The sequence below is a fragment of the Xiphophorus maculatus genome, chromosome 19, assembly GCF_002775205.1.
Source record: "Xiphophorus maculatus strain JP 163 A chromosome 19, X_maculatus-5.0-male, whole genome shotgun sequence".
Classification (NCBI taxonomy): domain Eukaryota; kingdom Metazoa; phylum Chordata; class Actinopteri; order Cyprinodontiformes; family Poeciliidae; genus Xiphophorus; species Xiphophorus maculatus.
The window spans coordinates 20,186,025-20,199,680 of record NC_036461.1 but is presented as its reverse complement, the minus strand read 5'-3'; the positions used below and the strand labels follow the sequence as shown (position 1 = coordinate 20,199,680).

At 41.8% G+C, this 13,656-nt stretch overlaps 1 protein-coding gene and 1 non-coding gene across 2 annotated transcripts; both read right to left on the bottom strand.

Annotated features, from left to right (window-relative positions):
* Nucleotides 1-715: 715 nt before the first annotated feature.
* Nucleotides 716-9,000, bottom strand: dkc1 (dyskerin pseudouridine synthase 1). Its single transcript, XM_014473713.2, has 15 exons — nt 8,942-9,000; nt 7,867-7,919; nt 7,695-7,781; nt 7,246-7,337; nt 6,981-7,165; nt 6,435-6,499; nt 6,182-6,308; nt 5,908-6,038; nt 5,576-5,719; nt 4,899-5,019; nt 4,600-4,718; nt 2,215-2,318; nt 1,948-1,987; nt 1,158-1,310; nt 716-1,083 (listed from the first exon to the last, which is right to left on the bottom strand). The coding sequence occupies exons 1-15, from the start codon at nt 8,955-8,957 to the stop codon at nt 1,024-1,026; spliced, it is 1,497 nt and encodes a 498-aa protein (XP_014329199.1). The 5' UTR covers nt 8,958-9,000; the 3' UTR covers nt 716-1,023.
* LOC111612321 lies at nt 4,786-4,862 on the bottom strand. The gene has a single exon (XR_002754552.1). It is a non-coding gene; the product is annotated as a small nucleolar RNA SNORD83 (small nucleolar RNA).
* Nucleotides 9,001-13,656: the final 4,656 nt, after the last annotated feature.

The following is a 13,656-nucleotide window of genomic DNA, read 5'->3' as shown; positions in this document are numbered from 1 at the left end:
TGATTTCAGTGTGGAATCTTTAAATCCTTTCTCAAACTCCAACCATCTTTCTGATGGCCTGACACAAAATCCTCCACTTTAAAAACTCATTGACCATTTTAATTGTTCCTTTACTGAAATATTTTTAAATAACTGAAGTATCATCAGTGATTCCATGAATTACTAGCATTTTTCAGTGTTGTCAGTTTTAAATACTCGCCTGTCAAAGTATATTGCAGAAATGCAGGTTGTCCTATTTTTTCGGCCCCTCCACTAGTTAAAAGTGTTTACTGGTTATTCCTCTCCAGGACAACCTCTAACAAAAAAATTAAAGAATGCAGTTGTGTTAAATCTGTCGTTTTTCTACACTACCAAATCCATAAAAATTTATTTATTCATTTCTCCAGTGACGTGTTGGCAGTAATCAGTTCAACCCTGATTTTAAGCACAAATTGTTTTATGCTCATTTTTGGCTTTTTCATTTTGCCTGGAGTTTAATTCATGACTTGTTATTTCTGCTCTGATCTGTTTATACAGAATGATTCCAGTTAAAAGCTGAAAATTCAAATATTGAGAATTTCCATACTAAATTGATCTAGTTAAATCAGAAGCAGCCCCTTCAGGAGTCCAGATTAAAGAACAGACATCACCAGTTTGACACATTCTCTGAAAAACCAGCGAGGACAAATACAGAATACATTTTTATTTCAAAATAAAAAAGTTAAATATTTACAGATTGAAATAAATTGATAGATTTCACGAGCAAATGTGTTCTTTCACCTCCATGAACAGAGCAGGGCGTTTCCGTTTCCATGTCGACTACATGCAGGTCTGTCCTGTCTGAGGACGGAAGGCAGAGAGAAAACCAGTACAGCTGCTGGAACAGGACTGAACTGAACCAGACCTCTGGACTGTTCTGGTACTGAGACAGACCTCCATTCATGTCCATAGTTAACACCGTCCTCATGTCCAACAGTACAGCTGCTGCAGCACATTGTGCTGAGATTCACTTCCAGCTGGCTGGCTGGAAGAACGAGGCGCCGTTCACTCCGCCGGCTCGCTCTCCTTCTGTTTCTTCTTCTTCTTCTTGGGTTTCTCGGCGACCTGGATCACACACACTTCACTCAGTTCTGGTAAAAGATCATATCCACAGACTGAGGAGATCCACTTCAACTCACCGGCGTGTCGGGCTCCTCCTCTGTCTTTTCTGCCTCCTCTAGTTTTGCTCTTTTCTCCTTTTTCTTTTTCTTCTTCTCTTTCTTTATGTCCTCAGCAGACGGCGTGCTGGGCTGGGCCGGCTCACCGTCGCTCTCCGCTGACTCTCTCTTCCTCTGCAAGAACGTCACAATCACAGCTGATCAAACTTCAGGAAAAATTTACTGTGTAAAAAAAAATTCACGGTGTACAGACAGTATCCTGCCTCAAACATGACAAGATATTTAATATGACGAGACGATCTTTAAACTAAATATCCATTAATCAATTTGAAAAGCAAACAATTTTTCTGAATCCAAAATAAATAAATTGCCATTCCAATTTGAATAAAAGTCATTAAATTATTCTTTCATGGGAGCAACGGATTATTTTCTGTTCAGCCTCAAAAAAAAAAAAAAAAAAATTTTTTTTTTTAATCTCCAGCCTAAAATCCACAGCCCTGTTCTACACTTTGCTTCCGGGTCTGGACTCCCAGCTGTGAGAGATGATTACTTCCTGTTGAAGTTTTAAACTTTAACCAGAAGCTAACATTTCGCCATGTCGTTCGTAATGTATGTGTGAGCATTTATCCACAAATACACGCCTTCCATCTAGAACTAACAATGAAGGGTTTGATAATGTAAATGGTAGTGAAGGAAATGTTGATTAATTAAATGATAAATTAGCTTGCCGTATTATCTTGCTGCTGGACAGGCAGCTTGTTATGACAACACACCTAAAGACCACCGTTCTAAAGTGATAAAGTGATCTCACCTTAGCAGAGGCGTCGCCTGAGGCCGCCACACCGGAGGCGCTGCAGAGAAAAACACATGTTGATGTTAAACTGCCTCAGGGCCTGAAACAGTTGAGACTGTTCTCTGGGGAGCGGGGCCCTCAGCTGCTGCTGGCCAGGGGCCGAGGCTCCGGGCAGAGAGTTCATGTAGCAGAGCGACTCCCTCAGAGAGCACGGCAGCTCAGAGAGGGATAACTCTCTGCAGTGAGAGGGGCCACCAGCAGGGGCCAGCAGTGAGTGCAGGGTACCTGTAGTCAACATACTGGTCCTTCCAGTCCTGAGGCGTGCTGCCGTTGGGTTTACCATGTTTATCCAGGAGGCCCTTCTGAATCATCATCTTCTTCTGGCTCGCCTGGTTCACAACATCAGACCAGAGGTTACACACACACACACACACACACACACAGGTGTGTTTTCGTGTCTTATAGGGACTTCACATTGATTTCCAATAATTTTCTAAAGCCTAACCCTGACCTTAACCTTAACCAAAACACAATTCACACCTTAGACCTAAACCTGTAACTATAGCAAATTTTGCTGAGCGATTAATTGTCTCAAAAAATTATTGCGATAAACGATAATATTGTTTGAAGACCTTTTTACACTGATTTAATGGAAATGACGTAATAATGCATGTGATTTCCTGCCAAAGATAGATACACTTTATTTTCAAAAGAATATTTAACACTGGAACTGATAAACTAAATAAACAAAACAACCAAAAACAAAAACAAAATGGATTCTCAGTCTCCTTTAACAAAAAATGTACCTGAATAAAAACTAAACAACATAAAGCCAAAGTGGTAATAAATACTGCATTCAACCAAAAGAGGGCAGATTATGAAGTCTGTATATTATGTTGCCCTTCAGTAATAATCAGATTTAAATAGAGAAGATGGGCACATCGACTACCTGATGCAATAATTCACACTACATGATTTTTTGCTCCTATTTTTCCCCTTATGACAATCTTAGACCTTTGGTCTTTCTAAGATTGTGTGGTGTGTTATGGTAGATGGTCGTTGCCGCTCCGATCTAAATCAGGGGTTTTTCCCCGACTGGGATCTTAACGCAGCCTGTTGAATGTGACAGGTAGCCAATCAGAAAGCACGGATTCTCCTCCCTGTTTTCTGAGGGGAAATTACGTTGGGGAATCCCAAACAGCTGACACAGCGTAACCAAAGTCCAGCGGACATTGGAGATGATATGTGGAAACAACATTAATGTTTATTCAACATGCAAAGAATATAGAAATGACAAGAGGAGGAGTTGGAGCGAAATTGCTACCGCAGTTGATAAACCCGGTAACTTTTCAGCTGTTCTTCGTTAACGTGACGTAAATAGGTTCTAATGATTTTCATTCAGTCAGGACTTTACGCTGACACTAGCTACATGCATTGCAGGTAGATTGTAGTAAAGCATTGATTAATACCTGGTTTTAAAATTAGTTAACTGGACTTGTAGCCATTATTTTGTGCCCATTGTTGGACACCACAGGGCAGGAACGAACCCGATGGAACTGTTATACCTAGGATTTCTGTCGGCTAATTTGTGGTCTGTCAGGTTTTGAAAATGGGCCGACTATCGGCCGACAGCTCTAAGATGGTGTCGTGTGCGCTGGGCTTTACACTAAGGAAATGAGGAAGGGAGAGTCAGTGGAGAGAACCGGAGTTGAGCCTTTTTTCATTTGGTGTCATCAACAGAAAGAGAAAAAGGCTGGAAGAGACGATAATGCCGATAATTGAAATGACGTCTATAGTTTTAATTTATCGTATGATTAATTGATTTATCGTTTATCGCGACAGGCCTACCTAAACCTAACACAAAAACAGCAGTTCCCTTCATGGGGACCAGGATTTGTCCCCACAATGGTATAAAAAACCTGGTTCACACACACAAACACACCAGTGCTTTGAGCTTGTATTAACTATTCAATAATTAAGTATAAATGCTGCCCCATATTGTCTGTGGTGGATTTAAAAAAAAAAAAAAAAATCAGGAATATGATGTTTATGGCATTACCTAAAAAACTTTTGATTGGAAAATATGTAGCAATTTACATCACATCAAATTCTATTTAATCTCCACTAGGGGTGGAAATTCATCACATCATCATTTGAGATAAATGTATTATTGTGGTAGCAAGAAATTTCAATTAATGTTTAATATTTGTGGTTTTTAGGATATATTTTCAGTATTTTATGAATATCATTACATAATGAAATACATTTGAAAATATGATTAAATGCAGTTACTTTGTGCAGTTTAGTGATATAAATCTCTCTCCTTGAAGTGACTGGTGTCCTAAAGAAACTCGTCACAAATGAGAAGGTTTTTCAAGAGCATCATTTGTGTTTGTAGGGATACAAGTCGTAAATAGTTCTTATCACTTAAATCATAATAATAAAAATATTGCGAACACTTCCAGAAAGACAAAAGTAAACATTTCAATAAGTTACTTTAACCTATATTTAATGATAATTGAAAAACAGATTTAACCTTTTTTTAATTTTATTTATAAATTAATGTTCCATTTTGTTTTTCCCTCCAACTTTCTGAGGCCTCTCTAGCGCCGCCTGGCGGCTATCACTTAGAAAAACACCATTAGACAACTGAAGGCTCTTCCTCTGTACCTTGGGCCCCAGGCCCCACTTCCTGGGGTACGTGTCCCGCTCCATGATCACCCTCTTTATCTTGGCTACAACTCCGTGGTCGCAGGTGGAGATCACCGCTGTGGTCATTAGAGCCACGGCTGCAAGGAGAGGAAAGGCTTCAGTCTGGTTACCGGTCAGTCTGACCAGACGGCAGGCTAACTGAGGAGCCATCAGGTAAGGGTGATAGATAGCAGGTCATCACGGCCCGGAAGCTGCTGCATCTACTCATATCATCATGTGGCGTCGGCATGACAACCCACTGACCAACCCGCTCTCACCTGTGCAGATGGCCTCGCCCTTGGTTGTTATAACGACGATATCCTGGTTGACCTCGATGCCGTCTTCGTAGCGGAGCACGCCGGGCAGCATGATCTTGGCGCCGTAGCAGATGGCGTTGACCTGCAGACGGAGTGGGGTCAGAGGTCACAACCACAGAACTGATCCAAAAACCAGCAGGATGAGGTTCACACTGCACTTTGATTTTTTTTTATAAAAATAGTATCCAAGACACTAAATGTTTTACACAACCAACTTTTATTCAGTCAAACTTCACACTATTTTAATACCAGACCTGTTTTAGAGAGACACTGATCTGATATTAACATCTGTATCAGTCCTGACACTGAAAAGAAATTCCAGAAGGGGCATCAGTGAATGTTCTTGTTCAATGGGTGCTGAACTATTTAGTCTAATTCTATGCTTTGAACTCTGAACAATGTCATGCTTTATTACTCATTTTCCGAGTTTATAACACCCTGGTGTTCTAAACGTCATTTATGAATCAACATTCTACGTTACTAATGTTATATTGTGTGTGGAACCGTTTTTGTAACTAATGTTTTTTTATGTTGTGGATGCCAGGAAGAGTAGAGATTGTCATGGTAACGGCTAATGGAGATCCCAACAAACAAACGTGAACAGGAAGTTGAGCCTGTTTCCAGGGAGGAAGACTCACCGCACTGTCCTTCATCACCAGCCGCTTGTGCGACACCAGCAGCTTCTCCAGAGGGAAGATGACTCTCCTCAGGTACGCCTCGTCCTTGTTGTGGTCAAACTGCCACTGGGCATCTAGAACATCGTGCATTGTCACCAGGTTGTCCTGCAAGCATACAGCCACACTGGACATGAGCGTTGTTGGCAGCTCTGAGCCTCGGCGGTCGGGACGCTCCGGCCGCCGTGTCTCCGCTGCTCTTCCTTCTTCCAAAGGCTAATTAACAACTCGGCACTGAACAGCAGAGCTGGACTCAACGCTTTGGACCTCTGGCTGGAACCAGAACTCCTCCTCACCTTCTCTCCCATGACTCCGGAGCGGACCCGCCGCAGCTCCTGCATCTGCCCCCCGACGCCCAGCACCAGCCCCAGGTGGACGCACAGGGTCCGGATGTAGGTCCCGGCCTCGCAGCTGACCCAGAAGATGCCTGTTGGGAAGGACAGACAGATTTAAATGGAGGCAGATGTGTGAAGACGACTGCCACAGCAGTCCGCCTGGTTCTGACTCAGGACGGCTCTAGGCTTCATCTGGACAAGTTGGAATGAACTGGAGTAAGAAGCAGCTCCTCACCCAGCCTCCTCTCTGGGTCGTACTCTACCAGCTTGCTCTCATAGATGGTCCGGACTCTCAGCTGACGTTTCACTGCAGCGATCAGCGGTGGACGCTGGAACAACGCTCCGGTCAGCGTCTCCAGGGCCTGTGGACGACCAGTCAGCAGCGATCAACATCTTCTCTAACTGTGTCATATGACACTATGTTATATTTGCATTCAAACTAATTAAGTTTATAAGTCCAGCACAGTCTGATCAAAGTGGAGGCTCACCCGGGCCAGAACGTGCTCACTCTCGATTGCGTTGTGCAGCCGGACGATTCCCACATACTCCTTACCTGGAATCAGAGCAGAGGTCTGGAATCAGAAGGTCATGACCTTCACCACATTTTAAATGGAAACATTGTCATATTTCACTGAGCAGTACGTCTGTTTTACTGATTAATCACATCTTCTGTTTTTCAAGATTTTTTTTTTTTGGAAAATCTGGTTTCCGTAGTTCAGACAATGCCACCGGGGGCGGCCATCTTGTTTGGCCAGCGTGTGACACAGCATCTGTGTCACACACAGCATCGGCCTTTGAATTCAAGTCAAATAAATAGAATGACTGACATAAAAGGCAGTTTTTGGAAATATTTTCTGTCATTTGTAATTACCTTGAGAAAATAAAGTGAGAAAAGAAATTTGTTAAAATGAGACTAAGTATGGAAAAAATGGGGGATTTTAATTCTAAGCCATACTCTGTCCTGATGATGCGGTTGTTTGACGTGGCTCATGCAGACTAACAGTAATCATAGGCAGCAGATGAAGGGAACCCACCGGCACTCTGCTGGGACTTGACCAATCGCGTGGCTCGGTCTATGCAGACGATCAGGCAGCCAGTGACCTTGGGGTCAAGGGTTCCGCTGTGACCGGTCTTCTCCACCCGCAGGATCCTCCGGATCCACGCCACCACCTCGTGAGACGACGGGTTGGCCGGTTTGTCCAGGTTGATGAAGCCCGACCTGGTGGAGCGGACGCATCGCCGTCAGAACCGGGTCTGGGACAGAACCGGCCCAGAAAGCTCAGGGTGACGTTACCGTACTTGACATAGTCTGTGATGTTCCTCTTCAGAGGGTTGCTGCCGCACGGGATGGGCGTGTAATGAGCTGTTCGGATATTCAACTTGTGGAAATTCTGGAGGAAAAACAGGAAATGTCTTTAAATTGTTTAAAAAAATAATTACATACAGCTGAATAACTTGCTTTATGAATACATTATTTAAATGTGATCAGAACAGGAAGTCGTCCTGGCCGCGGCCCCGTCCAGTCACACCCCGTGAGGTTGCTGGTTGTAACCCGGCAGAACGCCGGGAAAACTCCAGCCCCCCCATGGAGCGGCCCCCGCCCCAGAACGGAAGCAAGGGCAGCAACTTGAACGGGGCGGCGGCACTCAGAGAATGGATAAACCGCTTCATCATCTCACATGGCTCTGAAACATCAAATAAAAACTAAAATCCCCCCCCGATCAGGGCAGGAACACCTGGGGCCTGACCTTCAGTAGGAGGGGCCACTGTGACGTGTCCAGGGAGGGAGCGATGGACTCTGGCTGGATGAAGAAGTCTCCACTCTGTTGGATCTCCTAGGAAACACAGGCAGACTGTTCAGAAACAGTCAGGGGAGGGGCTCTGAAAACCTGAAGCTTCAAGTCAAGTTTTTCTACTAACCCCAACGGATTCTTCCAAAACTTTCTTCGACTTCTTCTTTTTCTTTGCTGAAGCTGAAAAAAAAAAAAAAACTGGTTTAAAAACAAATACTGAAAAGAAGTCATCAGCCAAGTTTCCCGTTTATTCACATTCAATAAGACCTGATAAACTTCAATTAGTAACATTTAAAAATGTATATTTAAAAACATTTAAAAAAATGCTCGTATTGTTATAATTGACATTTATTTATTTCAATTTTTAGTCAATAAGTGTATTAATAAATTCAATGCAGTTACTGTGAGCAGTTTAGTGATACAATTGATACTTCTTCATATGACTGGTGTCCAGAGGAAGCGCATTATAAATGTCAATGTTTATATATAGTTGTTATTGCTTTAATTAAATTGAAAGCTTTGAGGACGCCACGGAAATCCTGCTATCAACGCTAACTTCAGCTTCTTCTTCGTGGGTTCTAAGCAGAGGCCCAAGTGGTGTCTCCACGTGCTTGCAACACGTGGTGGCTAACGCTCCCAGCTAACAGGCCACTAAACATGCAACCCCACACTGAAAGAGTTGCTACTTCTGAAACATCGTTTCCACAGAAACACAGCGGCGCTGATCTAGTTTGTATTTTACAGGTCAATAACCACAACAGACCAAACTACAGTAAAACAACACTGTCACTTTCAAAATAGCAATGCAATCAATTTCATATAATTGGTTTTTACAGTTTAGAGCCTGCTTGATCAAAATGACTCGCCACGTGTTTCCTGTTCCACGCATTAACAGCTCGCGCGCCCAAATCACGACTAATAAAAGACGCCGCGCTATTTCATCGCAGAACGCTGATCTAAATACCGAGATTTGGATGAGATTTGTTTTGCAGAATGGCTGCAAAAACACCAGTTAATCTAAGCTGCACCTCTGACCAAATTCCCAAACCCGCTTTCCTCGCTACAATAAAAGCAGCCGAACTACAGAGAGAGACGCCTGACTGGCAATAAAACCCCGCGCTAAGAGAAGGCGTTAAAACATCGTTATTTGACCGGGAGAAGTAAAAACTGACCCTGCCTCACAGAATGTGTTGCACACTCACCTTCTAGGTCCGCCATCTTCTCCGGAAAGAATGAACGTTCACCGAGCGAGGAGCAGAGAGCAGCTGCTTCTTCCTCTGCGACCCGCGAGCAGCAGAGGTACTCCCGGATACACTACTGCCCCCTGCAGGCAAACAACGATTCAGCACAACCAATATCCGGATGTGCTTCAACAAAACGAAATAACGCTTCACTATTTCAGTCATTTTGTTCAAAAAATGAGGTCATGTATTACATAAGCTCTTGTTTTGGTTCATTTTGATAAATATGGCGTAAAGCTGATGATTGTTTTCCAGAAATTTGAATATTACATAAGACCACGTAAAAAGGATTTTTAATATGTGAAATAGAATAATCATTAGGCCTGTCACCATAACAAATTTTGCTGAGCGATTAATTGTCTCAAAAATTATTGCGATAAACGATAATATTGTTTGAAGACCTTTTTACACTGATGTAATGAAAATGACGTAATAATGCATGTGATTTCCTGCCAAAGATAGATACACTTTATTTTCAAAAGAACATTTAACACTGAAACTGATAAACAAAATAAACAAAACAAAAATAAAATGGATTCTCAGTCTCCATTAACAAAAAATACACCTGAAAAAACCTAAACATAAAGCCAAAGTGGTAATAAATACTGCATTCAACCAAAAGAGGGCAGATTATGAAGTCTGTATATTATGTTGCCCTTCAGTAATAATCAGATTTAAATAGAGAAGATGGGCACATCGACTACCTGATGCAATAATTCACACTACATGATTTTTTGCTCCTATTTTTCCCCTTATGACAATCTTAGATCGTTGGTCTTTCTAAGATTGTGTGGTGTGTTATGGTAGATTGTTGTTGCCGCTCCGATCATCTAAATCAGGGGTTTTTCCCCAACTGGGATCTTAACGCAGCCTGTTGAATGTGACAGGCAGCCAATCAGAAAGCGCGGATTCTCCTCGTGCTTTATGAGGCGCAACCCGAAGTCCAGCGGACATTGGAGATGATATGTGGAAACAACATTAATGTTTATTCAACATGCAAAGAATATAGAAATGACAAGAGGAGGAGTTGGAGCGAAATTGCTACCGCAGTTGATAAACCCGGTAACTTTTCAGCTGTTCTTCGTTAACGTGACGTAAATAGGTTCTAATGATTTTCATTCAGTCAGGACTTTACGCTGACACTAGCTACATGCATTGCAGGTAGATTGTAGTAAAGCATTGATTAATACCTGGTTTTAAAATTAGTTAACTGGACTTGTAGCCATTATTTTGTGCCCATTGTTGGACACCACAGGGCAGGAACGAACCCGATGGAACTGTTATACCTAGGATTTCTGTCGGCTAATGTGTGATCTGTCAGGTTTTGAAAATGGGCCGACTATCGGCCGACAGCTCTAAGATCGTGTCGTGTGCGCTGGGCTTTACACTAAGGAAATGAGGAAGGGAGAGTCAGTGGAGAGAACCGGAGTTGAGCCTTTTTTCATTTGGTGTCATCAACAGAAAGAGAAAAAGGCTGGAAGAGACGATAATGCCGATAATTAAAATGACGTCGATAGTTTTAATTCATCGTATGATTAATTGATTTATCGTTTATCGCGACAGGCCTATTCCTTTAAGGAAATATGGATACAATAATAATTGACCATGTTGAAATATTTCTAAAGAAGTAAGTCTGCTTTCCAAATTAGGTAGTAAATTTATGTCTTTCCAGAAAATATTTACTGGCTGAAACGGATCAAACTGATTGATAAAGTTTTTTTAGTTCACTCTCCATAACAGTTGATGTTGGTCTCTTTGATTGTTAATTGCCATAAAAAAGTGTAAGCCACAAAAGGTCATTGCAAAAGAAACTGCCTTCTCATAGAATATGCAAGCTTATGAATGGAAAGTTGAGTGGAGGGAAAATGTATAAAACAAAAGACACAAGCAACAGAGATAACTGCGACCTTAAGATGATTATAAGGCAAAATTAATTCACATTTGGGGCAGATTCACAAGGCATGGACTGCAGCATCACGGCTCACACACATACACACACTGTCTCATTTGATTGAACCCCTGTTTAAATGATTTCCTTTTTGTTTGTTGCACAATGACTTTTGGCTCTTTGAAAGTTTGAAATGCCTTTAGCCTAATCAGTATAGAACAGCATCAACATCTAGAGAAACTCATGCGTTTATCTATAATAAATGGACTGAACTTATATAGCGCTTTTCCAGTCATTTTGACCACTCAAAGCGCTTTACACTAGAGTCACATCCACCCAGTCGCACTCACAAACACACACACATTTATACACCGATACGCAGATCGGTAGGCAATTTGGGGTTAAGTGCCTTGCCCAGAGGCACATCGACATGTGGCAGGAGGAAGCTGGAATCAAACCTACAACCTTCCGATCGCAAGACGACTACTCTACCAAAGAGCCACAGTCGCCCCCTTAATAATAATAACATTTTCACAGTTTGCTACTGCAATAGTGTCTTCATAGGTCTGCCTAAAAAATCAATCAGCCGATCCAGAACTCTGCTGTTCTAACTAAAACCAGGAAGATAGAGAACATCACTGAGTTCTACACCACCCAGTTCTGTAGTCCTTTACTGAGAGAATAAACTTTAAAATTTTGATGTTATTTTATAAATCACTGAACAGCTTAAAGATCTGCTGTTGTTGTATCAACCTTCCAGAACCTCTCAGGTCTTCTGGTTCTGGTTCTGCTCACCATCCAAAACTAGAACCAAACACGGAGAAGCAGCATTCAACTTCTATGCACCACAAATCTGGAACAAACTCCCAGAAAACTGCAAAACAGCCGAAACACTGAGTTCCTTTAAATCAAGGCTAAATCCCCTCCGGTTTAGAGCTGCTTTTGAACCATAATAAATGAAATATTAACCAAAACATTTGATGTGTGTTGATGATTTTAACAAAGACACTTGACAAAATGTAATGTCTGTTCCTGATTTCACAATTGTTGAAAATTGTGAAATTGTGGTGCGTTCATGATGTTTTTATGTTGTCATGATGTAGAGCACTTTGAACTGCTTTGAAATGCGCTATACAAACAAACTTGACTGATTGATTGATTGATTGATTGATTAATACAAAATGTTATTGTACATAGAAAAACACTCAACTTTGTGACACAAAAGAGGAGACTGATGGTAAACAGCTGCAGGGACATCAGCCCTGAGTTCCTGCAGTCAGACAGAAACCACAACATGTGAACAATCATGTTGCTCTGTAATTTATATCAATAAATGTTGCTTGCAGCGGTCAGGTCAGCAGCAATCCTCCAGTGTTGTATCCTTTGTGCATTGTGTAGGCGGCAGTGAGAGACACAGTAACTATGGTTACAAAGAGAGTTGGAGTGGTGTGGAAATTCTTGTAGCTTCATTTTTTTTTCAAAAATCAAAAATTCTCTTTGCTAAAGACTTTCAGAAAACACAAAGACTTCAGTTATTGTCAGCCCATTCAGGCATGAATCATAGTCACATCAAATGACATTACATTTTTTGTTTTCTCTCTAAAACACACCGCCTGACTTATTTAGTGCAATAAGAGGAGAAGTGCAGTAAACTAGAAGACATGCTGCAGGTTGGGATGACAGCAGGAGGTGGTTTTATACAGGAAATCAATCGGCCATTTTGATTCTAGACATAACTCACGATAAGCTATGGAACAGGAAACATCCTATTGAATTACATGCACATAAACATGGAGTTGCTTAAACTGATTCTGTTTTATTTCTGTCTAAAACATAAAAACTCTTCCTGATGAAAGGAGGAGACGTCTAGAGAGTGATTCTGGTCTGACCCGTTAACACCAGCAAAGTGGGGAATGTGGGTCTGAAGGTGCTGAAGGAGATAAAGGAAGTGCTGCAGAGTGTCTCTCTCTGTGTGTGTGTGTGTGTGTGTGTGTGTGTGTGTGTGTGTGTGTGCATGGGTTGGTGTTTATGTGAAGTGTTGAAGGGCACTCTCAAGGATTTTCAGTGTTTCCTGTAACACAACTATGATTTATTCCCTGTATCCCCGAGCTGACAGCCTGTGTGTGTGTGGGGGGGAGGGGTGTGTGGGTGTGTGTGCGTGTGTGTGTGTGTGCTTGCAGATTCCGTTTTTCCTTTCTTCAACTGCACAGAAAAAAAGAAGAAAGAACACAGCAGGCCAGAAGTTGTTTCAGTGTTCGCTGGGCTCTTTGTAATTCTTTAACTTTTAAATAAAGTGTTTAAATAACACAGACAGTCAGCGCCTTATTTCTATTTATTCTCAATTCATTTGGCAACAATCAAAAAAAAGAGAGAGAAAATGGATCTATTCTGTGTTTTGTCTGATCTGAACTAGTTTTGCAGAGGCTCCTCAGATCTGTGGAGTGGATCCATCACGTCAGATGGATTTTATTTCTTGGTGTTTGGTGGAAGGATGATGTCATGTTAAAGCATGTAGGAGGCAGAACGAAAGCAGCATGCTGCAGTCTTGTACTCGGCTCCTTATTTGGTATCAGCCTCACCTCTTGCTGATCAAGCTTTTGTAGAGGTAAAGTTTTCTGGCGCTTTGCAAAAGTATTGACACCCATTGAGTTTTTTCACAGTTTTTTCATTTGCCGACCAGATTTCAGTTGGATTGTGTGTGATAGATTACTGCAAACTGGGGCTTAATTGTGACGGAAAAGTATTACATTTTCTATTTTACAAAGAAAGATTAGGAATATGTGAGGTT

Bases quoted from the DNA above. Each gene is read 5' to 3' on its own strand.
- dkc1 (XM_014473713.2), bottom strand. The intron at 5,720-5,907 runs GTGAGGAGGAGT...GTATGCTTGCAG, and splicing joins CCGGAGTCATGGGAGAGAAG to GACAACCTGGTGACAATGCA. The intron at 1,988-2,214 runs GTACCCTGCACT...TTTTCTCTGCAG, and splicing joins GACCAGTATGTTGACTACAG to CGCCTCCGGTGTGGCGGCCT.